At 33.0% G+C, this 26,060-nt stretch overlaps 1 protein-coding gene and 1 non-coding gene across 2 annotated transcripts in view; both read left to right on the top strand.

Annotated features, from left to right (window-relative positions):
- WDR7 (WD repeat domain 7) overlaps positions 1–26,060 on the top strand; it is a 500,592-nt gene that overhangs the window by 185,477 nt on the left and 289,055 nt on the right. The window contains exon 20 of the mRNA XM_051969585.1: positions 21,509–21,622. Within this exon, the coding sequence (XP_051825545.1) occupies positions 21,509–21,622 (114 nt within the window). The remainder of the gene's footprint in view (positions 1–21,508; positions 21,623–26,060) is intronic.
- LOC127546157 (5S ribosomal RNA) lies at positions 16,476–16,594 on the top strand. Its single transcript, XR_007950000.1, has one exon. It is a non-coding gene; the product is annotated as a 5S ribosomal RNA (ribosomal RNA).

Raw genomic sequence — 26,060 nt, 5'->3', positions numbered from 1 at the left:
AGATTTGCCTTCATTTCACAACACTTTGTCGACTGAACAATATATCTTTGTTTATTTGTGCTTTCTGAAACCAAAATTGGTGTTGAGTCAGCTGATTGCCTGCAAATCAAACAAAATTGTGTAAAGTGCACACTACGAATTAAAAGTATTAGATGTGATTTTTTGCCACGGATCATTTTCAAGGTGTTTTGGAGGAAGAATAAAGCTATGCTGTACTTTCATATTAATTTTTTATGGCTATGGTGCACTTTCCAACCTTATTCCTGTTCCTTATGTTCCCTTTCAGGAGTTCCTGGACTAAGAGGGTGAATGTAGATTACTTTCAGCAATATCTATAAATGCATTTTGCATAAGAAGAGAGGTTGTGCATTTCTTTTTAATCAAGAATGCAGTGAGGAAAAGATAATTTATGTGCTTTTCTGAAAAAAAGATCAAAGAGTTTAGAAACATTTAAGTATTATAAATGCACTTGTATTTTTGATAGTGTATTTTACTGATGTTTTTGTATGTACCTTTAATTTCCTTAATTTCTTTGTGGTCTTGGAGAAGTTAACTTTGTTTTTAACTGTATTGCAATAAAAATCTTTATAGAATGAATAATCATTATTAAATTTCTTGGAAGATTTTTTTTTTTAAATCAGGGAACATCTGTACTAGTATATTTTATACTTCTGATATTACTACTGATGGAAAAAATGGATACTGTGTCTTTAATGGAAAGCAAAAGGTTATCTTTCTCTGGCCTTTGTGTGTATGTGCTGATGTGGATGTAGAGAACCAGACAGGCAATGTGTGCAAAGAGACTAGGGAACCGGCTGTGGATCGATAGAAGTGGTGTGAAGTGAATTAATGTGAGGCAAGCAGTCTGTCTGTCATAAGGATTGCAGGGAATGTAGGGCAGTGTTGGTCAGTCACTGCAGAGATCAGCTTCCAATAAATTTAAACCTTCTGTCTGAAAATAAACTATAGACACTCAACACGTTCTAGCTCCTACATTGTTAAATTCCAATTTATTCAAGTAAATGTTCATATCAAATTGTTGCTTCTCTTGTGATTTAATTGGACCACTAAAAACTACAGTCCTGAGAAACAGATGAAAGAAATTACCTTCTATTCTTTAAATTTGGATCTGCTTTTTCAATATCACTGGAAATCTATATTACTATGAGAATAAGAAACGTAATTTCTTTGTTCACGTTTATAAATATTCTGCAAACACATTTTCATCTTTATGAATTTTTGCTGTTTTTCCTTGTGAAATAAATTTAAATCAGTTTTTTATGACTTTAGTCTTGAAATGAAATATAAAATAGCAGAATTGTTGAATGATCAGTATCATTTCATATTACTCAGATTATCAATCATTATAAAATTAAATATCTACCAAAAAAATCTACAGTTTGAGTGGGAGTATATGCATATGTGTGTGTGTATATATATATTTATGTATATACACAAGGATTATATATTATGATCACAAGTGATTTTTTTTAAATATAGAGGATATGTATAATTGCCCTTAGACTCCTTTTACCATATTAGATTAGGTGATTATTGAAATTTCTTTGGGATAGCTAAGTGGCACAATGGATAGACTGCTCTTCCTAGAATCAGGAATATTCCCCTTTGTGAGTTCAAATCTAGCCTCATATATTTACTAGCTATGTGACCTTGGGCAAGTAATTTAACCAAGTTTGCCTTAGTTTCCTCATCTGTAAAATGAACTAGAAAAGGAAATGGCAAACCACCCAATATCTCTGCCAAGAATACCTCAGTTGGGGTCACAACAGTTGTTGTGTAAAGAACACAACAACAAAAGATTTTTTTCAGATTCTTGGATAACAGTGTTTTTCCTTGGCTCTAATAATTGTAATCCTTCTCTAGTCCATCTCTGTTTTCTATTTGCTTTTCCCCCAAGTTGACTTAGGGGAATACTTGACTTACTTGACTTAGGAAGCATTATTGTTTATTGATATAATGACCAATTCATTTCAATATCTTTGGGGGTAGTTCAGACTCTATAGTTATTTGAGTTTTGCTTCTATTTAATAATGCTTTTTATTTTTTATAAACACTTTAATAATACTGTTATGTAATAACAGTACCTTTTGTATAAAGTGTATTTATATCTGTTGTCTAATAAATGCTACTAATTTGTGCCATGTAGGTAATTCAAATAATTCAAAAGTTAAGTAAGTAAATAACAGATTATAAAGGTTAGAACCTTTATAAATTGGAGTTAATATAGTTAATATTTGTTCATTTTGAACACGAATTTTTCTATCATACTACCATTCTCCATCTCCTCCCATTTCTGTCTCCCAGCATTGTTTCATAGCAAGTCTCCATTCAGTGCTTTCCATTCTGATTTGTTATCAAGAGGAAGAAGATATGGTATGAAGATAACCCTGTATTCTTTTCCTGGGGGATATCCAAGATTTTTGGTAAACCTATTATAAGCAAGGACATAGAGTTACAGCTTAAAACCTGAAGGGGGTTCCAGTGAGTCAAAATCTGAGCTGATTGAAAAAAAAAAAATAGTGCTGTAACACACTCCATGTTAGTTTTTAACTGAATCTGAGCAGAGTTAGACCTAGTTAGTACTAGACTGATGACCATCTGGAAATGTGAGATGCTATATAACAAAGCTTCTTAAACTGGGGGTCATGACCCCCTATGGAGTTTCATAAGTGAATGTGGGGGTTGTGAAATTATGATTTATTATCAGTAAATGTTTGATTTACAATACCTTTTTATATGTATATACAGCATCATATAAAAATTTCTCAGGCTAAAAAAGGTCACAAGAGGAAAATTTTTTAAAAGCCCTGGTGTAGAAGATAAGGAGACAATGAATAGTATAATAGCTAGAAGACTGTGCTAAGAAATAATATGATCCTGGGTTCAAGTGTAGCTTCTGAGAGATAGCTTCCAATCTCATCATTTAACTGAAACTGCTAACTTCACATTTAACTATCGCTTGGTTGCCACATTATAGTGACTTTTTTTTAAATAGCTTTTTATTTACAAGTTATATATGCATGGGTAATTTTACAGCATTGACAATTGCCAACCTTTTGTTCCCTTTTTTTCCCGTCCTTCTCCCCCACCCCCTCCCCTAGATGACAGGTTGACCAATACATGTTAAATATGTTAAAGTATAAATTAAATACAATATATGTATACATGTCCAAACAGTTATTTTGCTGTACAAAAAGAATTGTACTCTGAAATAGTGTACAAGTAGCCTGTGAAGGAAATCAAAAATGCAGGTGGACAAAAATAGAGGGATTGGGAATTCTATGTAATGGTTCTTAGTCATCTCCCAGAGTTCTTTCACTGGGTGTAGCTGGTTCAGTTCATTACTGCTCTATTGGAACTGATTTGGTTCATCTCATTGCTGAAGATGGCCAGGTCCATCAGAATTGATCCTCATATAGTATTGTTGTTGGAGTATATAACGATCTCCTGGCCCTGCTCATTTCACTCAGCATCAGTTCATGTAAGTCTCTCCAGGCCTTTCTGAAATCATCCTGTTGGTCATTTCTTATTGAACAATAATATCCCATAATATTCATATACCACAATTTATTCAGCTATTCTCCAATTGATGGGCATCTACTCAGTTTCCAGTTTCTGGCCACTACAAAGAGGGCTGCCACAAACATTCTTGCACATACAGGTTTCTTACCCTTCTTTAAGATCTCTTTGGGATATAAGCCCAGTAGTAACACAGTTGGATCAGAGGGCTTGCACAATTTGATAACTTTTTGAGTATAGTTCCAAATTGCTCTCCAGAATGGTTGGATGTATTCACAACTACACCAACAATGTATCAGTGTCCCTGTTTTCCCACATCCCCTCCAACATTCCGCGTTATTTTTCCCTGTCATTCTAGCCAATCTGACAGGTGTAGTGGTATTTCAGGGTTGTCTTAATTTGCATTTCTCTGATTAATAATGACTTGGAGCATCTTTTCATATGATTAGAAATAGTTTCAATTTCTTCATCTGAGAATTGCCTATTTATATCCTTTGACCATTTATCAATTGGAGAATAGCTTGATTTATATAGTGACTTTTTATCTGTCTTCATCCCTCTTAACTCCTATGCAGCCTTTGACTTTGCTGATCACCTTTCCTTCCTTGATACTATTTTCTCCAAATTTTTTGTGGCACTACTTTTTCCTTGTTCTCCTCCAATTTATGTGACTTCTCCTCTTCAGTCTCCTTTGCTAGATCTTCATTTAGATCATACCTGCTGAAAGTGGGTGTCCTATAAGGCCATATTCTGTGCTCCCTTTTTTTTCTCTCTCTGCCCTATTTCATTTGGTGATCTCTTTGGTTCTGATGTATCAAATTATCATCTTGTTATTACTCCTAGAATAAAATACTTAACACTCAGTTGTTTAAAATGTTTCATAGTCATTTTTTCAACCCACTTCCTCAAATTTATTGTCCCTTATTCCTTTTCAAACTCTATTGTCCATGCAAAACTGACTTTCTTGTTTGTTTTTGTATGTAATATGCTATCTTTCATACATGTGCTGTGCAGGCTGTTCCCTCTACTTTAAATATACTGTGTTCTCTCTTCTGACTCTTAGCATCCTTACTTTCCTATAAAGAATAGTTCAAATACTTACTTTTAAAGAAGTCTTTCTGGTTCCCTTTAGATGCTTTTTCCTTCATCATGACCAATACACTTAGTGTATTTATCTTGTATGTTTTGTATTTATATACATTGTGTTCATATAGTTTCTCCTTAGTGAATTATAAGTTCTTTGAAGACTAACTTTTTAAAATAATGGTTTTTATTAAAATCTTGATGATAAATCTGTCAACTGAAGAAGCAAAATGTTTTATTGCATTAAAGAGCTGATAGAAAATGAGATTTGACTTTTAAATTAGAGCTCTTCCAGTAGACTGTTCCTTTATTTTCCTTAACAATGTCAGTTCTATTTTGATCTTTTCTAGCTTATTTCTACTTAATCTTTCCTAACACTTTTCTTGTATTTTAGAGATGTAGATAACATGATTTGAATTCTTTCCCCAGAATTAAAATAGTTACTTGTATCTTTGATCTAGGTCATTACTTTAAAAATACAGTATTAAAATTGAAAATAATAAACAGTACTAGAAAACAAAGCTAATTGTCATTCTTTTATGTATAGAGATAGGAAACAGTGGTGACCTTATTTGCTTTTGTAGCATAAATTTGGTTGTGTATAAAACAAGAAAGAATAAAGAAACAAGGAGAAAGAGTGGCTGAATGTAAGGCATTAGAAAAATATACTAAAGGGAAGAAATGATGACTTACCTCCTTTATTCAGTCTTGATTGGAGGCAGCAAGTGGCTTAGTGAATAGATTACTGGATCTAGAGTCAGGAAGACACTTAACTTTTGTTGGCTTTAATCTACTAGAAAAGAAAATGGTGTATCTTTATGAAGGAAATCCAGTGAACCATGTGGTCTGCAGGATCATGAGGAGTTGGACACAACTAAAATGAACAAGTCCTCTCTAGGACCATTTCTGTTGTGAGGGTGCAGTCATAGAATCTTTTGATTTTGTTTTACATCATAAGATGGGTTTGGCCAAATGATTGGCATTTCACATATTCCAGTTATACTCATATAGGTATACCAAGTATATCAAGACAGATTGGGCCTTGATTGCGGCATGACAGTATTTTATTAAATTTAGCTCTTAGTGTATGATATATTCTCCAAATGGATTTTCTAGACCATAACCATTTTTTCTCTTTAAACCCCAAAGCTTACTTCCTTGTTCTTCCTTTTATAATGAAGTATTAGGATTATCAGAATTATTTGTTACCTTATATCCTTTGTGGACCAGTATCCTACTTTTCTGAGGTGTTTCCCCAAGAGATACCTAGTTACTCCTCCCCTCTTAATGAGAAAAGCATTAGGTGTTTTGCTCAGAAATAGTTACCTTTTGAGATAGATAGGTAGGTAGGTAGGTAGATAGATAGATAGATAACATACATACATACATACATACATACATACATACATACATAGAAAGATTATGTGCTTACTGTGTGCTGGGCACTGTGCTAAGTACTGAGCAAATAAGATAGTCCCTGTTTTGAGGGAACTTATATTCTAGTAAATATAAAGCAAAGTTGGAAAGGGAATGGTATTTTAAAGGAAGCCAGGCAGGGGTAAAGAGTAATAATAATAGCTAACATTTATAGAGGCACTTATTGGTTGCCAGGATTGGTGGTAGCTGGGAAGTGAGTTGCAGGCTTGTTTCTGGGCAAGGAAAGTTAAAGCTTACCTTTCAGTGATACCATGGCTCTTCTAGTGGAGTCATAATTTTAAGCTTGGAAAGTTGAAATGAAGAAGAGTTGGAATGAAAGCTGAATGGAAGTGGCAAGGATTCGAGCTAGCGACCAAGAAATGAGGCCAAGTTTTGGTTCTCATTAAAATAAATTATTCTATAAAAATCCTTGGACATAGTCCAGATTTCAGGTAGGGCTCTGAGCTCAGGTTGAGTTGAACTGACATAAATTTACTTTCGAGCCTGATATTAAATGTCAAAAATATCAAATGAAGCCCATTTTTTTTCCTTCTCTTCTTCTTTCCCTCCTTCTTTTTCTTTTTCCTCCTATCAAATATCTCTTCCCCTCTGCTTAAATGTATGACTAGTGAAAGTACAGCTATTTGCAGTTATGGTTCAATTCACTTCTATAAGATGTCATTTTGAGTGGGACAACTAGATGGCACAATGGATAGAGCACTGGTCCTGAAGTCAGAAGGACCTTATCTGCCTTTACTCTTAAGATTTCCTAGCTGTGTGATCCTGAGCAAGTTACCTAACCCCAATTGCCTTACACATGCACAAAATTAATAAACAAAAAGAGATGTCATTTTGAATTATCAACTAAACTCCTTGTTTTTGGTTCTAATTTATTATTCTAATTTAAATGAGAAGTAATCCTGCTCTAATCTGATTAATTTATTTTGGTTGTAAAAAGCTTTTTCCTTACTTCCTTGCAGTATTTAATTTTTAACATTGTAATTCTCATGTTTTTTCCACAATTTTTATTTTTTAAAATTTGTCATTAGAATCAATAAACAATCATACAGAATCAATTTAATCTTCTCAACTGGATTTCCTCTACACATTTAATGTTGATGCCACAAAACAGAAGTGAATTCTTCCCTCCCCCTACCTCTTTTTAATTTCTTTATTTCTATTGATGACAGTGCTATGTTCCTAGTCACAAAGAATTATAATCTTAGTTCTTCCTTGGCTCTTAACTGATATATGCAAATCCAATCCATGGTCAAAATAAATAAATAAATAAATAAAAATTATACCCCCTTAACAACTTTCATGTTTATCTTCTTCTCTCCAAGAATAGGAATAGTAACCTAGTTTAAGCCCTCATCATTTTTCAACTGTCAAACAACTTTTAAAGAAATTAAATTTTGAACTTCAGTCCATCAGTATTTTATAGATTCTCTGGAATAAATTCTTTGCTGCCACCTTTTAATATTTCTTAAGCAAATTTTCCTTGACTTAAAAGTGGCATACTGATTTTTCCATTATTTTTCTGACATACCTAAAATTCAATAATTATCTCCTTATAGCCTAACTAACCATAATGTCCTTGATTTGCAGAGGTCTCATATATTCTTCCAATCATGTTGCTTATTCACTTTGTTCAAAGTGAACAATTTTAGTTTAAATAATATATAATATATACATTTATATATATATATCATTTAAATTATACCTTGGTATTATTGCATTACAAATCGTTCAATATCTCATGTAAAGAATTTATTCTTTTAAGGTGATACTTGTTCAATCTAAATTTCTTACTTTTTAGTTTTATTGACTTCTTCCTTAAGAATTTTTTATTTTGAACCTAATTTCTATCTTTTCCAGTTATTGAGTTCTTCTTACCAGTAAAAAATAAAAGGAAAGTTCTTTATTTCCAGAAATATATCCGTCATTGTTCAGTATCTACTTCATCTAAAGTAACTCATCCTTAGTTATCATTAGATCTCCATAGTTAAGAAATATCAGTGATCCTCATATCATAAAGCTTCCATTTTTTTAATTTAATTTTTAAAATTAAAACCCTTTATTTTCAAAACACAGACATGAATAATTTTTCAACATTAACCCTTATAATTATTATTATTAACCTTGTGTTCCAATTTCCTCCCTTTCCCTAACCCCTCCCCTAGATGACATGTAATCCAATATATGTTAAACATGGTAAAAAATATATGTTAAATCCAGTATATGCATACATATTTATACAATTATCTTGCTGCCCAAGAAAGAAAAAGAAAAAAATAAGAAAATAATATGTAAACAAACAATAACAAAAAGAGTGAAAATGCTATGTTGTGATCCACACTTATTTCCCACATCCCGTCTCTTGAGTATAGATGGCTTTCATCATCACAGGATTACTGGAACTGGCCTGAATTATCTCATTGTTGAGAAGAACCATGTCCATCAGAATTGATCATCACATAATCTTCTTGTTGCTGTGTACAATGTCCTTTTGGTTCTGTTCATTTCAATTAGCATCAATTTACAGTTTCTGTAAAGTCTCTCCAGGCCTTTTTGAAATCATCCTGCTGATAGTTTCTTACAGAACAATAATATTCTATAACATTTCATATACCATAACTCATTTAGTCACTCCCCAACTGATGGGCATCCACTCAGTTTCCAATTTCTTGCCACTACAAAAAGGTTGCCATAAACATTTTTGCACACGTGGGTCCCTTTCCCTCCTTTAAGATTTCTTTGGGATATAAGCCCAGAAGAAACACTGCTGGATCAAAGGGTATGCACAGTTTGATAGCCCTTTGGGCATAGTTCCAAATTGCTCTGTAGAATAGTTGGATCACTTCACAATTCCATCAACAATGTATTAGTATCCCAGTTTTCCCATATCCCTCCAACATTCGGCTTTGTCTTTTCCTGTCATTTTAGCTAATCAGGTAATATGTACCTCAGAGTTGTCTTAATTTGCATTTCTCTGATCAATAGTGATTTAGAGCACCTTTCATATGATTAGAAATAGTTTTAATTTCTTCATCTGAAAATTGACTGTTCATATTCTTTGACTATCAATTGGAAAATGGCTTGAATTCTTACCTATTTGAGTCAGTTCTCTGCATATTTTAGAAATGAGGCCTTTATCAGAATCTTTGAATATAAAAATGTTTGCTTAGTTTATTGCTTCCCTTCTAATTTTGTCTGCATTGGTTTTGTTTGTACAAAAACTTTTTAACTTAATATAATCAAAATTATCTATTTTGTGTTCAATAATGAAGTCCAGTTCTTCTTTGGCCACAAATTCCTTCCTTCTCCACAAATTAAAGAGGTAGATTATCCTTTGTTCTTCTAATTTGCTTATAATATCACTCTTTATATCTAAATTATGAACTTCTTTCAACCTTATCTTGGTATATGGTATTAGGTATGGGTCAATGAAGCTTCCATTCTTATAGAGGAATGGTAGTCAATGAAATAAATTTTGGCCTGGGAAGTCACAGGATTAATGAATTAATCCAAAGGACAGCTAACTGACATGCTATTTTCTCATGTATCCTTTTCCAGAAGGAGTGGAATTATTTGTTTTATTACTTTGTCCAGAAGAAGAGGTGGCAGTGGGAGGAGAGGGAGATGTTGTGTGGCAACAAAGCATGTAGCAAAATGAATTAATAATTTTGTCTAAGTACATATCTGGTTGTGATATGATTTATCTTTCATTCAGTGTCTAAGCGTAGTTTTCATAAGATGGGGTAGGAGAGTTTATTTTCATTCAAGTGATCCATCAAAAATAACTCAACCCCTCTTCCAAAAAATGAGTGATGAACTTTCTCTGGGAACTGGGACACAGATTTTGGAGGTTCCAGTGGGGAAAAGTGAAACAACATTGAATTCAAAGATGAAAATGTTTTTAAAAATATTTTAAAATTCAACAACTTTGAATTCAAAGACAAAATTTAAATTAAAAATATTTAAAATGTATTATTATATAAATTTATAAATTCATTGTTTATTTTTGTGAATAATATACAGTATTTTTATTTAGTAATATTTAGTAACATACATTTGCTAGTGAAGCAAGTATTTTAGAAAGAACTTTTCAATGCAGTTCAGATCATACAAGTTAGTCTGTTGTTCTCTTGGTGCATGGCAACTGGTCCTGTTAATTTACAGTATCTGTGTAATTATTTGAGTACGTACATTATAAATTGGTCGGTTAAATTTGCTAGTTATTTAGGAAATACCCTATTAAATATGTCTTGGTGAAAAAAGATTGTATAAAATTATTTTAATAGGCTGTTCATCTTATAAAAAAAGATAAACCTCAAAATATGCATAATAAAACCTTTCTTTGGATGATCACCATTATTTTCTTACTAGCCTGTTTTGTGAAATCATGCTAGTAATTTTTTTTTAATTTTAATTTTATTTTATTTAATAATAACTTTGTATTGACAGAATCCATGCCAGGGTAATTTTTTTACAACATTATCCCTTGCACTCGCTTATATTTCGATTTTTCCCCTCTCTCCCTCTCCCCCTCCCCCCCAAGATGGCAAGCAGTACTATATATGTTAAATATGTTGCAATATATCCTAGATACAATACATATTTGCAGAACCGAACAGTTCTCCTATGGCACAGGGAGAATTGGATTCAGAAGATAAAAATAACTCGGGAAGAAAATCAAAAATGCAAATAGTTCACATTCGTTTCCCAGTGTTCCTTCTTTGGGTGTAGCTGTTTCTGTCCATCATTTATCCATTGAAACTCAGTTAGGTCTCTTTGTCATAGAAATCAACTTCCATCAGAATACATCCTCATACAATATCGTTGTCAAAGTGTATAATGATCTCCTGGTTCTGCTCATCTCACTCAGCATCAGTCCATGTAGGTCTCTCCAAGCCTTTCTGTATTCATCCTGCTGGTCATTCCTTACAGAGCAGTAATATTCCATAACATTCATATACTACAATTTACCCAGCCATTCTCCAATTGATGGGCATCCATTCATTTTCCAGTTTCTAGCCACTATAAACAGGGCTGCTACAAACATTTTGGCACATACAGGTCCCTTTCCCTTTTTTAGTATCTCTTTGGGGTATAAGCCCAAGAGAAACACTGCTGGATCAAAGGGTATGCACATTTTGATAACTTTTTGGGCATAATTCCAGATTGCTCTCCAGAATGGTTGGATTCGTTCACAACTCCACCAACAATGCATCAGTGTCCCCGTTTTCCCGCATCCCCTCCAACATTCATCATTATTTTTTCCTGTCATCTTAGCCAATCTGACAGGTGTGTAGTGATATCTCAGAGTTGTCTTAATTTGCATTTCTCTGATCAATAGTGATTTGGAACACTCTTTCATGTGAGTGGTAATAGTTTCAATTTCATCATCTGAAAATTGTCTGTTCATATCCTTTGACCATTTATCAAGTGGAGAATGGCTTGATTTTTTATAAATTTGAGTCAGTTCTCTATATATTTTGGAAATGAGGCCTTTATCAGAACCTTTAATTGTAAAGATGTTTTCCCAGTTTGTTGCTTCCCTACTAATCTTGTTTGCATTCGTTCTGTTTGTACAAAGGCTTTTTAATTTGATATAATCAAAATTTTCTATTTTGTGATCAGTAATGGTCTCTAGTTCATCTTTGGTCACAAATTTCTTTCTCCTCCACAAGTCTGAGAGATAAACTATCCTATGTTCCTCTAATTTATTTATAATCTCATTCTTTATGCCTAGGTCATGGACCCATTTTGATCTTATCTTGGTATATGGTGTTAAGTGTGGGTCCTTGCCTAATTTCTGCCATACTAATTTCCAGTTATCCCAGCAGTTTTTATCAAATAATGAAATCTTTTCCCAGAAGTTAGAATCTTTGGGTTTGTCAAACACTAGATTGCTATAGTTGACTATTCTGTCTTGTGAACCTAACCTTTTCCACTGATCAACTAATCTGTTTCTTAGCCAATACCAAATGGTTTTGGTGACTGCTGCTTTATAATATAATTTTAGATCAGGTACAGCTAGACCACCTTCATTTGATTTTTTTTTTCATTAATTCCCTTGAGATTCTCGACTTTTTATTGTTCCATATGAATTTTGTTGTTATTTTTTCTAGATCATTAAAATATTTTCTTGGAAGTCTGATTGGTATAGCACTAAATAAATAGATTAGTTTAGGGAGTATTGTCATCTTTATTATATTCGCTCGGCCTATCCAAGAGCACTTAATATTTTCCCAATTATTTAAGTCTGACTTTATTTGTGTGGAAACTTTTTTGTAATTTTGCTCAAATAATTCCTGACTTTCCTTTGGTAGGTAGATTCCCAAATATTTTATGCTATCATCAGTTATTTTGAATGGAATTTCTCTTTGTATCTCTTGCTCTTGGATTTTGTTGGTGGTGTATAAAAATGCTGAGGATTTATGGGGATTTATTTTGTATCCTGCTACTTTGCTAAAATTATGAATTATTTCTAATAGCTTTTTAGTAGAATCTCTGGGGTTCTCTAGGTATACCATCATATCATCTGCAAAGAGTGATAGTTTGGTTTCCTCATTGCTTAATACAATATTGAATAATAATGGTGATAGTGGGCAACCTTGCTTCACTCCAGATCTTACTGGGAAAGGTTCCAGTTTTTCCCCATTGCATATGATGCTTACTGAAGGTTTTAAATAGATGCTCCTGACTATTTTAAGGAAAAGTCCTTTTATTCCTATGCTCTCAAGTGTTTTTATTAGGAATGGCTGTTGGATTTTATCAAATGTTTTTTCTGCATCTATTGAGATGATCATATGGTTTTTGTTTGGTTGGTTATTGACATAGTCAATTATGTTAATAGTTTTCCTAATATTGAAACAGCCCTGCATTCCTGGTATAAATCCTACTTGGTCATAGTGTATTATCCTGGGGATGATTTTCTGTAATCTTTTTGCTAATATTTTATTTAAGATTTTAACATCAATATTCATTAGGTAGATTGGTCTATAATTTTCTTTCTCTGTTTTCAGCCTACCTAGTTTAGGTATCAGTACCATGTCTGTGTCATAAAAGGAGTTTGGTAGGACTCCTTCAATCCCTACTTTTTCAGATAGTTTATTTAGCATTGGAGTTAATTGATCTTTAAATGTTTGATAGAATTCAGATGTAAACCCATCTGGGCCTGGGGATTTTTTCTTAGGGAGTTGATTGATAGTTTGTTCTATTTCTTTTTGTGAGATGGGAGTATTTAGGATATTTACTTCTTCCTCTGTTAGTTTAGGCAAGCTATATTTTTGGAGGTATTCTTCTATTTCATTTAAGTTGTTGAATTTATTGGTGTAAAGTTGGGCAAAGTAACTCCTAATTATTGCTCTAATTTCCTCTTCGTTAGTGGCGAGTTCTCCCTTTTCATTTTTAAGACTAACAATTTGATTTTCCTCTTTCCTTTTTTTAATCAGATTTACTAAGGGTTTGTCTATTTTGTTGGTTTTTTCATAGAACCAACTCTTAGTTTTATTAATTAATTCAATAGTTTTTTTACTTTCAATTTTATTGATCTCTCCTTTTATTTTTAGAATTTCAAGTTTAGTGTTTGACTGGGGGTTTTTAATTTGTTCCTTTTCTAGCATTTTTAGTTGCAAGCCCAATTCATTGACCTTCTCTTTCTCTGTTTTATACAAATAGGCCTCTAGAGATATGAAATTTCCCCTTATTACCGCTTTGGCTGCATCCCATACATTTTGGTATGATGTCTCATTATTATCGTTTTCTTGGGTGAAGTTATTAATTATGTCCATGATTTGCTGTTTCACCCAATCATTCTTTAGTATGAGATTATTTAGTTTCCAATTATTTTTTGGTCTACTTTCCCGTGGCTTTTTATTGAATGTAATTTTCAATGCATCGTGGTCTGAAAAGGATGCATTCACTATTTCTGCCTTACTGCATTTGACTTTGAGGTTTTTATGTCCTAATATATGGTCAATTTTTGTATAAGTTCCATGAACTGCTGAAAAGAAGGTGTACTCCTTTCTGTCCCCATTACATTTTCTCCAGAGATCTATCATATCTAATTTTTCTAGTATTCTATTTATCTCTTTAACTTCTTTCTTATTTTTTTTTGTGGTTTGATTTATCTAATTCTGAGAGTGCAAGTTTGAGATTTCCCACTATTATAGTTTTGCTCTCTATTTCTTCTTGCAGGTCTCTTAATTTCTCTTTTAAGAATTTAGATGCTACACCACTTGGTGCATATATGTTTAATATAGATACTGCTTCATTATTCATTCTACCCTTTAGCAAGATATAGTGCCCTTCCTTATCTCTTTTAATTAGATCAATTTTTGCTTTAGCTTGATCTGAGATCAGGACGGCTACCCCCGCTTTTTTGACCTCACCTGAAGCATAGTAGATTTTGCTCCAACCTTTTACCTTTAACCTGCATATATCTCCCCGCTTCAGGTGTGTTTCCTGTAAACAACATATTGTAGGATTCTGGCTTTTAATCCATTCTGCTGACCGCTTCCTCTTTATGGAGGAGTTTACCCCGTTCACATTTATGGTTAAAATGACCAATTCTGTATTACTTGCCATCTTGTTAACCCTGGTTTATGCTTTTCTCTCTTCTTACCCCCTTACCCCCCTTCCCAGTATTAAGCTTGTGAGCACCACTTGCTTCTCACAGCCCTCCCTTTTTTAATATCCCTCCCCCCTCCCCCTTAGAGTTCCTCCCCCTTTCTTACCCCTTTCCCTCCCAGTTACCGTATTCCCTTCCACTTAGCTTATTCCTTCCCTTTTCACTTTTCCCTTCTCACTTTTCAATGAGGTGGGAGAAGTCTCACCATAGATTGAACATGTCTAAAATTTTTCTCTTCAAGCCAATTCTGAAAGCAGTAAAATACTCACTATATTCATCCCTCTCCATTCTTTCTCTCAGATATAATAGGTTTTCTTTGCCTCTTCATGAGATGTACTACCCCCATTTTCCCCTTTTTCTGGTACAATGTCCTTTCCACATCTAGTTTCTATAACATGAGTTCTTTTGTTCTGTGGAATTTTTTTCCATTTCGCCAATTTTGTTTTTTAGAGAGCTATTTTCTGCTTCCAGTTCACTAATCCTATTTTTCAAGGATTTGATTTCTTTATCCAGTCTCTCTTTAACTGAGTGGGATGACTTCTCCAGACTTTTTTGCCAAGCCTCCCTCTCCTTTTCCAAAGCCTCCTTCTCCTTTTGCCAAGCCTCACTCTGCTTTTCCCATTTTTCTTCTAGCTCCCTTGTGAGAGCCTTTTTAATTACTTCTATGAGGTTCATCTGTGCTGAGGAATAGATGATCTCCTCCTTTGGGGATTCACCTGGGGACTGTCTGTTTTTAGTCTCCTCAGGATTTAGAGTCTGCTCTCTATCTGTATAGAAGCTGTCAAGGGTTAAAGTCTTTTTCAGTTTCTTGCTCATTCTGTCTAATAATCAAAGACAAACTATCAAAGAAACAGAAGAAAAAAAAACCCTTGAATGGAGGCTGCTTTCTTTGGGGGAGGGGCTGGGTGGTGTTGCCGAGCTTCCTCTACAGACTGCAGGGTAGCAGTGAGGCACTGGTCCTACTGTGCTGGCGCCTGCGCTCTGAGATCCGAGAGCTTGCTGAGACACTGTGGGGGAGGGGTGGCCAGGTCCCAAGACACTCCAGCTGTTTGGGGTTGTATTCTTCACCCCCGGTGTTTTCAGCTTCTCTGCTGGACTGCTGACTTGCTGCCGGAGCAAAGTATCTAATCCTGTAGCAAAGCGCTCCCCGTAGAGACTGCTGCGATCACTCCCCACCCCCTCTCCACTCTGCTCGGCTCTGAGTCGCCTTCCGTGCTCTCGCTGCCGCTGCTACCCTCAGCCTGCTTCCGATCTAATAACCGTCCCCACCCTCGTGCAAAAACAGACCATTCCTGACGAGTCTCAAGGATGGTTTCTCTTGGTAACTAATTGTGTGTGGTTTTTTTTTTCAGTCGAGCATTAATTCAGAGGCATGAAATGAAATGGATAGTGAGAGAAAAACGCAGAGGTTACACAGTTGTGTGCCTCCTCTCCACCATCTTGGCCGGAACTGCCCATGCTAGTAATTGTTATCGATTCACTTTTGTGCCATATTCTGGTTTCTTCTCATTACCTTTTACTTCTCATTACATCCTTTCAGTCCTTTAATTTAGGGCAACAACTTTAGGAGTGACAGATACTTTATTATATAGATTTGGAGATCTGTTTTTTTCTTCTCTCTACTAATGAGGCTAATTGCTTAGTTACAGTAGACTATGTAGTGGACAGAATCTTTGTATTTGGTTTTCTCTTTAAAAATACAATTACTGTATTTGTAGAGGAAATTTTGTACTCTCTTTTTATAGCTTTTTATTGACAAAACATATGCATGGGTAATTTTTCAACATTGACCTTTACAGTCTACAGCCATACCACCCGGAACGCACCCGATTTCATTTGATTTCGGAAGCTAAGCAGGGTCGGGCCTGGTTAGTATTTGGATGGGAGACCGCCTGGGAATACCGGGTGCTGTAGGTTTAAAAAAAAAAAAACAAAAACAAAAACAAAAAACATTGACCCTTGCAAAAACTTCTGTTCCAACTTTTCCCTTCCTTCCCTTCACCCCTCCCCTAAATGGTAAGTAGTCCCATAAATGTTAAATATGTTAAAGTATATATTAAATACAATATATGTATTCATATTTCTACAGTTATCTTGCTGCACAAGAAAAGTTGAATTTAGAACAAAGATAAAAATAACCTGAGAAGAAAAACAAAACTGCAAGCAAACAATAACAGAAAGAATGGAAATGCTATGTTGTGGGCCACACTCATTTCCTAGTGTTCTTTCACTGGGTGTAGCTGGTTCTGTTCATTACTGATCAATTGGAACTGATTTGGATCCTTTCATTATAGAAGAGAGCCACTTCCATCAGAATTGTTCCTCATATAAATCATTGTTAAAGTGTACAATGATCTCCTAGTTCTGCTTATTTCACTTAGCATTAGTTCATGTAATTCTCTCCAAACCTCTCTGTATTTATCCTGCTGGTCATTTCTTATAGAAAACTAATATTCCATAACATTCATATATGACAATTTATTCAGCCATTCACCAATTGATGGGCATCCATTCAGTTTCCAATTTCTAGTCACTATGAAAAGGGCTGCCACAATCATTTTTGCACATGTGGGTCTCTTTCCCTTCTTTAAGATCTCTGGGACATAAGCCTAGTAGTAGCACTGCTGGATCAAAGGGATGCACAGGTTGATAACTTTTTGAACATAGTTCAAAATTGTTCTCCAACATCGTTGTATCTGTTCAAAATTCCACCAACAATGTATCAGTGCCCCAGTTTTCCCATATCTCGTCCAACATTCATCATTATTTTTTCCTGTCATCTTAGCCAATCTGGGAGGTGTGTAGTGGTATCTCAGAGTTGCCTTAATTTGCATTTTTCTGATCAGTAGTGATTTGGAGTAGCTTTTCATATGACTAGAAATAATTTCAATTTCTTCATCTGAAAATTATCTGTTCATATCCTTTGACCATTTATCAGTTGGAGAATGCTTCATTTCTTATAAATTTGAGCCAATTCTCTATATATTTTAGAAATGAGGCATTTATTAGAACCTTTAATTATAAAAATGTTTTTCCAGTTTATTGCTTCCCTTCTAATCTTGTTTCCTTTAGTTTTGTTTGCTTTTTAACTTGATATAATCAAAATTATCTATTTTGTGATCAATAAAGATCTTAGTTCTTCTTTGGTCATAAACTCTTTCCTTCTCTGCAGGTCTGAGAGGTAAACTATCGTATGTTCTGCTAATTTATTCTTTATGTCTAGATCATGAACCCATTTTGACCTTATCTTGATATACAGGATTAGGTGTGGGTCAATGCCTAGTTTTTGCCATACTAATTTCCAATTTTCTCAGCAGGTTTTGTCAAATAGTGAATTCTTATCCTAAAAGTTGGGGTCTTTGAAGTTGTCAAATACTAGATTGCTATAGTTATTGACTATTTTGTCCTGTGACCTTAATTTATTCCACTGATTAAATAGTCTGGTTTTTAGCCAATATCAAATGATTTGGGGGACCACTGCTTTATAATATAGTTTTAGATCAGGTATAGCTAGATCACCTTCATTTGATTTTTTTTCCCGCTACTTCCCTTGAAATTCTTGATCTTTTTTTCTGCCACATGAATTTTGTTGTTATTTTTTCTAGGTCATTAAATTAGTTTCTTGGGAGTCTGATTGATATAGCACTAAATAAATAGATTAGTTTAGGTAGCATTGTCATCTTTATTATATTTTCTTGACCTATCCAAGAGCCCTTAATATTTTTCCAATTGTTTAGATTTTACTTTATTTGTGTGGAAATTGTTTTGTAGTTTTGCTCATATAGTTCCTGACTTTCTCTTGGCAGATAGATCCCCAAATATATCGACAGTTATTTTAAATGGAATTTCTTTTTGTATCTCTTGCTGTTGAATTTTGTTTGTGATATATAAGAATGCTAAATAATTGGAAAAGATAATGCTGAATGTTGGGGGGGATGTGGGAAAATTGGCACAGTGATACATTGTTGGTGGAATTGTGAATAAATCCAGCCTTCTGGAGAGCAATTTGGAAGTAAGCTCAAGAAGTTATCAAAATGTGCATACCTTTTCATCCAGCAGTGATACTACTGTTTTGATCCCAAAGAGATCTTAAAAAAGAGAAAAGGACCTGTATATGCAAAAATATTTGTGGGAGCCCTTTTTGTAGTGCCTAGAAACTGGAAATTGAATGGATGCCCATCAATTGGAGAATGGCTGGACAAATTGTGGTATATGAATGTTATGAAATACTATTTTTCTGTAAGAAATGACCAGCAGGATGATTTCAGAAAGGCTTGGAGAGACTTACTTGAACTGATGCTGAGTGAAATGAGCAGGACCAGAAGATCATTATATAGTTCAACAACAATACTTTATGATGATCAATTCTGATGGACATGGCTCTCTTTAACAATGAGATGCACCAAATCAGTTTCTATAGAGCAGTAATGAATTGAATCAGCTACACCCAGTGATAAAACTTATTTCTAAGTCTGATTTTTCTTGTGCAGCAAAATAACTGTATGGATATATACACACACACACACACACACACACACATACACACACACATATATATATTTAATATATTTAATATAATATAATTTAATTTAATATAATAAATATATATTTAACATATTTTTTATTTAACATATTTATTTAACATATATTTAACATGTATTGGTCTACTTGCCCTCTGGGGGAGGAGGGAGGGAGATGGAGGGGAAAAGTTGGAATAGAAGGTTTTGCAAGGGTTAATTTTGAAAAATTACCCATGCATATATCTAGTAAATAAAAAGCTATTAAAAAAAAGAATGCTGATGATTTATGTGGATTTATTTTGTATCCTGCAACTTTGCTAAGTTGTGGATTATTTCTAATAGCTTTTTAGTAGAATCTCTGGGGTTCTCTGAGTATACCATCATCTCATCTGCAAAGTGTTCATTTGGTTTCCTCATTAGTCTAATTCCTTTAATCTCTTTTTCATCTCTTATTGCCGAAGCTAGCATTTCAAATACAATATTGAATAGTAATGGTGATAGTGGGCAACGTTGTTTCACTCCTGATTTTAATGGGAATGGTTCCAGTTTGTCAACATTACATATGATGCTTATTGATAGATGCTATTGACTATTTTAGGGAAAAGTCTATTTATTCCTATACCCTTTAGTATTTTTAATAGGAATGGGTATTGGATTTTATCAAATGCTTTTTCTGCATCTATTGGGTTGATCATATGGTTTTTGTTAATTTAGTTATTGATATTGTTTTCCTAACATTGAACCGTCCTGCATTCCTGGTATAAATCCTATTTGTTCATGGTATATTATCCTAGGGATGATTTTCTGTGATCTTTTTTGCTAATATTTTATTTAAGATTTTTGCATCCATTTTCATTAGGGAGATTGAGCTACAATTTTCTTTTCCTATTTTCAACCTACCTGGTTTAGATATCAATACCATGTCTGTATCATTAAAGGAATTTGGTAGGACTCCTTTATCCCAATTTTTTCAAATAGTTTATATAACATTGGAGTTAATTGTTCTTTAAATGTTGGGTAGAATTCACATGTAAATCCATCTGGTCCTGGGGATTTTTTCTTAGGGAGTTGATTAATAGCTTGTTCTATTTCTTTTTCTAAAATGAGACTGTTTAACCAATTTACTTCTTCCTCTGTTAATCTGAGCAACTTATATTTTTGAGGGTATTCATCTATTTCATTTAAGTCATCAAATTTATTGGCATAAAGTTGGGCAAAGTAACTCTTAATTATTGCTCTAATTTCCTCTTCATTAGTGGAGTTCTCCCTTTTCCTTTTTTAAGAATAACAATTTGATTTTCCTCTTTCCTTTTTCTAATCAAATTTACCAAGGGTTTATCTATTTTGTTGTTGTTTTTTTTAATAGAACCAAGTCTTAGTTTTGTTAATTAATTCAATAGTTTTTTTTTTTTTACTTTCAATTTTATTACTCTCCTTTTATTTTTCGAATTTCAAGCTTAGTATTTGATTGGGAGTTTTAATTTGTTCTTTTTCAAGCTTTTTTAGTTGTAACCTCAATTCATTGATTTTCTCTTTCTCTACTTTATGCAAGTAAGCCTCTAGAGATATAAAATTTCCCCTTATTACCTCTTTGGCTGCATCCCACACATTTTGGTATGTCGTCTCATTATTGTCATTCTTATGGGTGAAATTATTGTGTCTATGACTTGCTGTTTCACCCATTTGTTCTTTAGGATGAGATTATTTAGTTTCCAATTACTTTTTAGTCTATTTTCCCCTTGTTTTTTATTGACTATAACTTTTACTGCATCGTGATCTGAAAAGGATGCATTTACAATTTCTGTCTTTCACCTTTAGGTGATCTTCATTAAAACAACTAATAGCTAAATAATAAGAATGGGTGATTTTGTATCTTATTGTTGTTCTAATTTTTCTAGTTCTGTTCTTTTTTTTTTTTTTTTAGAATTTGTATTGGCAAAAAAAGGAATTAACCCCATAGCTAGTAGTGTATGTCTGTTCAGGCCTTGATCTTTGCTAATTGTATAGCTAAACTAATCATTTGATCTCTAAGCCTCAGTTTCTTCATCTGCAAAATTGGCCTAATTTTACTTTATCTCCCCATTTTGTTAATAATACTCAATTCTAGCAGAAATTTGTTTAGTCTTCTTAAAATATATATAGGCATATATGCAGCTTTTTTTTTTGTCTTTGTGTATTTCTGAATATATATTAATCATCTTCTGTAATGGTTTGATTACTGTAAACAAGTTCAGATAACTTGGAAGTTTTTCTCCCCACCATTTTTCTTCCATTTTATTAAACTCAGTGTTTATTATTTCATTTATTTTAGCTGGAGTGACAGCAGAATCCATTCAGACTGCAAATGCCAGTCCAGATGCCTTGGGGACTGAAACTAAAGTCCAAGAAGAAGAGCATGATCTTGTTGATGATGACATCACAGCAGGTACTTGTGATGATGATATAATCTTTATCAAGATATGCACAATCCTTTTTTTTTTTTTTAAATCACCTGGTTACAGTTCAAAAGGAGAGGAATTGCAATTTTAAAAGTAAGAGCTTGTTAATTTTCTTATCTAATAATATACACAGAAAAAGAATGCAAGATGAGTCAATCAGATGACTAGATATTTAGCACTAGTAGTTTAGGATCTTAGAAGTACATAGAGAAAGGATGGGACAAGAAATTTCTTTCAAAATCTAATAAATTAGACAAGATAAACATATAGTCGGTTTAAGAACAGTAACATGACAAGTAAAATCATGTCTCATAATAATCTAGATAAACTGTGAGGTACCTGGCTCTGTAATATTGTGAGAGAAACAGAGACTCTGTGTGTGTGCGGGCGCATGCACTTAAAACTTAAGATACCTTTGTTGAGATCGGCATTTTAATAAATTTCTAGGATTTGTGGCAGAAAGTTGTATTTATGCGTGCAGAAGAGGTATAAAGGAATTGTGCTGATGCATTTTCAGAGTAATTGATATTAAGTAGAAAAAATAATAAGTGATCTAGTCCTATTTGGGGGTAAGTGGATTTTCTCAGTGTTCTACCCTGGTGTTTCTCATGCCTTCTCTCTTCCCTTCCCAGCCTCTTGCTAGTCACTTTTTTCTTACTTCCCTATTCATTTTGTCGGCATTAAGTATTCCATAGAAGCTATCTAGGCCATTCCCTAAAAACTGTGAGGTATGTCAAGGCTTGAAAGCTATTGGAAGACTTCAGACAATAATGAAATTATATGAATTTGGGATTCCTTAGGGTAAAAAAGAATGAAGGATACTCATTCTTAAACAAGTGTAATAGAATTGTTTGTGGCTTAGTAGATGGTAGTGTAGATAGTAAAGTTGTAAGCCATTAACATCTTAGTTTTCTAAAGACCATTGGAAGACTTGGATATATCATTGAAATAGTGACATAGAACGGTAGCTATAATATATATATATATATATATAAACATATATATATATATGTATAAAATGATATAGTTGTGAGACTACAGGTAATGAGGTCAACAAGACAACGATAAATTATAGTAGTATAAATTGTTGTTTAGTTGTTTCAGTTACATCCAACTCTTTATGGCCCCATTTGGAGTTTTCTTGGCAAAGATATGGAGTGGTTTGCCCTTTCTTTTTTCCAATTTATTTTATGATGAGGAAATTGAGGCAAACAGGGTTAAGTGACTTGGCCAGGGTCAACCAACTAGTGAGTGTCTGAGGATGGATTTGAACTTAGAAAAATAAGTCTTACTGACTCTAGGCTCAGTCCTCTATTTATTGTGCCATCTAACTGTCCTGCACTAGTAGAGGTAAAAAGCATAGACATATAGATAACATGTTCTAGAGAAAGAAATTATGTGACTTGATATGCATATCTTTCACCTTCAGTCTGAATATAAAAAAGGTACTTTGGGTAATGATAAATAGTTCCCATGGGATTGAGGTATTGAATAATCTCCCCCCCCCCAAAAAAAAAAAAAAAAAGCTAGGAAAAAAGAAAACCAATGAGGAATTTTATTTTACTTTTTGAAACTGACTGATGCCAATGTGTAGTCCAACTTCAAGTTTAACCGAGAAAGCCTTTTTTGGATGATAGTATTATTTTTTTCCTTATGACTGCCCTTGATATCATTATATAATCTTGAAAATTTTCATTATTACTTAATGTTAAATAGAAAGATTAGTATTTACATTGCATAGTATTTTTTTCACCATCAGAAGGTAATTTGCTTTAATTCAATTGTAGGCAGGGCATTTTTGGAGATAATTTTATAGAGGTACAGCGGTGTGTTGAACTGAATTGTGATTGCAGATAAACAAGGGAGCAGAAATGCTCTAAGGACAATTGCACAGCTAAAGAAAATGGGGTAACTCTATCAGATAACACTATATGGTATGCTGCAGCTGGGGAGGTTTTTTGTAATGATGGTATCATGAAGGCATCAGACAAAATAGCTGCATCATAAATAGCAATATTCTCTATGCACAGCAGCTTTATTGGCAAACCAAAGTTCAATCTGCAAATACCTAGTAGTAAATTGATTAAAGGTATGATCATGGTATTCTTCAGCAAAATTTTTGAAGTCTTAAAGCAATTGAGTTAATAACATAAACATTCTCTTTTGTCTGGAAAGATTGATAAACATTTTGATGGAAACTTGAAAAGAATATGTAACAATATAAGCAAGAGTCTATGAAGTTAAACAGTCTCATAAAAGTATTACTAGTTTTATGGAAATGAATTTTTAAATGAAATATGTGACTTGGAATTATGTATACAGTAAATTTTAAAATAGTCATCGAGAATTTATTATGTGTTTACTTTTGTATGTTAGGCATTGCATTGACACTGGGGACACAAAGAAAGATAAAAAACAGTCTTAGCCTTAAGTAGCTTAAAGACTAGATTGAGATAATTGCTATTTTTAAGATTTGTAAACACTTTTACTTATGAATTGATAAAGTTTAAATTACATATAAAACTAAAATTATGATTTAAGTAATTCATTTTGTAATTAATTATGTGTATATATAACATACACATACAGGTATAACCAGTAGTTATATGTCAAAATGTAACTTGTTGAGTCATCTGTTCTTATCTTATTGTAATCCATTATTATCTTAGTTCAGCTGAGCACTTCCAAATAGCCTTTACACCTGAGTGGATTTAAATTTTTTCCTTTGGGAATAGAGTTGAAGGAATCTAATGATCTCCCTAGATAGTTGCAAGCCCTCAAAGCCTTTGTTACAGAGCTTAAACATTTAAGCCACATGCAGCAAATGTAGTTAGTTGTCTAACTTGGGATGGTTCTATTTTTAGCCTTATTTACAAATTTTGCAAATAAAAGTAAGGATAGTTTTTGTGCTGTGAATGACTATATAGTTTTTATTGTTGTTGTTATATGGACTTCAAAATGGCTAGATATTGTAATCATTTGGGGAAAATAGTTCCAAAATAATTAAATGAAATCATTCCAAATAATTCCAAAGCAAATAACAACTTTCAGAAATTCCTGGAATTAATACAAACTATTTGTCAATTAGTATTTATGGAAGTTGTTTAGTTATATAGTATTGTCTACTAAATAAAATTAATCTCCTGTTTTAGTTTTCCTTTACAGTACTTATATGACTTTACCTATTGTACTATCAGTATTTTTGCATGTGTTAATTCTTCTGCTTCCTTGATCCTTAACTTAATAGATCAGTGTTTTCAAAAATCTTACTTTACTTCAAAAAAGCAGGGATTAATTAAAAAGATGTTTAGGTCAGATAGAACAATTTGTTTTAATTTGAGTTAAAAGTAATTTAGTACCAAAACACATGACACATAAAAGTTTGGAGATATACTTTATTAAAACTAGTTGGTGGTAGTATTCTATATCAATCACATTTTTAAATTTTAACAATAACAAAGACAAGAATCTACAAAGGAATCTGTTTTGGGAAATCTATTTCATTTTAAAATATACATTATGTAAATCCTTAAGAAAATAAATCAAGTTTCAAACATATGTCATTTGATTTTCTTTAGCTGATTTTTTTAATGCCAATCTATACAATGAGTATTAGCATCAAGAATGTTCAATATCCAAAGAATTTAAATAACTAAAAGGTACTTCTTTAATATATTGTCAAAGCAACTCACATGCTATAGTCTATAGATGATTCAAGTTGCCTTTAGATTGTGTGATGTGATTGAATTGTGTATAGATTTTTGAGAGGGTTTGAAAGAAAACCATATTTCTTTTTATTGACCAGAAGCTTATATAAATTACATTATGAAAAATATAGTGGGCACAATATGAGGAAGTAATATGAGACATAATAACCATATTTTGAGGCCTGTTATGTTGTTTTCACTGAAGCTTTAAGGGAAAATGGGCTATGTTAGCTCATTTTTCCTTTATGGGGGAAGATTTGTCCCATTGTCTCATTTGCCATGTAAGGAGAGATCTATTTTGATGTATATAGTATACAAACAGTAATATTATCATAGTGGTTTTTACTATATATTTTGTTTTATGATTATGAAAGCTTAATCTGAAATAGTTTTTAGAATAATCTACTTTATTGTTTCAGTCTCTTCATTGTAATTTGATATTTTAATTTTATTTGTATTAGGTTATTTAATTTCTAAATTTAAATACTTTTTTTTTTTTTTTTACTATATTAAAGGCAAAGCAGCCATTTAAAAGAAAAAACTCCCATATCTTTAGGTAAAAAAAAATTAGTATTTGAAATGCAAATGTTGCCTTCTGATGGTTTTATATGTGATAACTAGAAACTGAGCTTTGAGCTTTTCCTTACTAAATGATTGCCTTATGAAGGTATAGAAATATGAATAATGCTGTGTAAATGTAGTTTAAAATCCATTAGAT

Source organism: Antechinus flavipes, chromosome 1 (genome assembly GCF_016432865.1).
Source record: "Antechinus flavipes isolate AdamAnt ecotype Samford, QLD, Australia chromosome 1, AdamAnt_v2, whole genome shotgun sequence".
Taxonomy (NCBI): Eukaryota; Metazoa; Chordata; class Mammalia; order Dasyuromorphia; family Dasyuridae; genus Antechinus; species Antechinus flavipes.
Note: the sequence above shows the minus strand (reverse complement) of the source record. Positions and strands in the feature narration are given on the sequence as shown.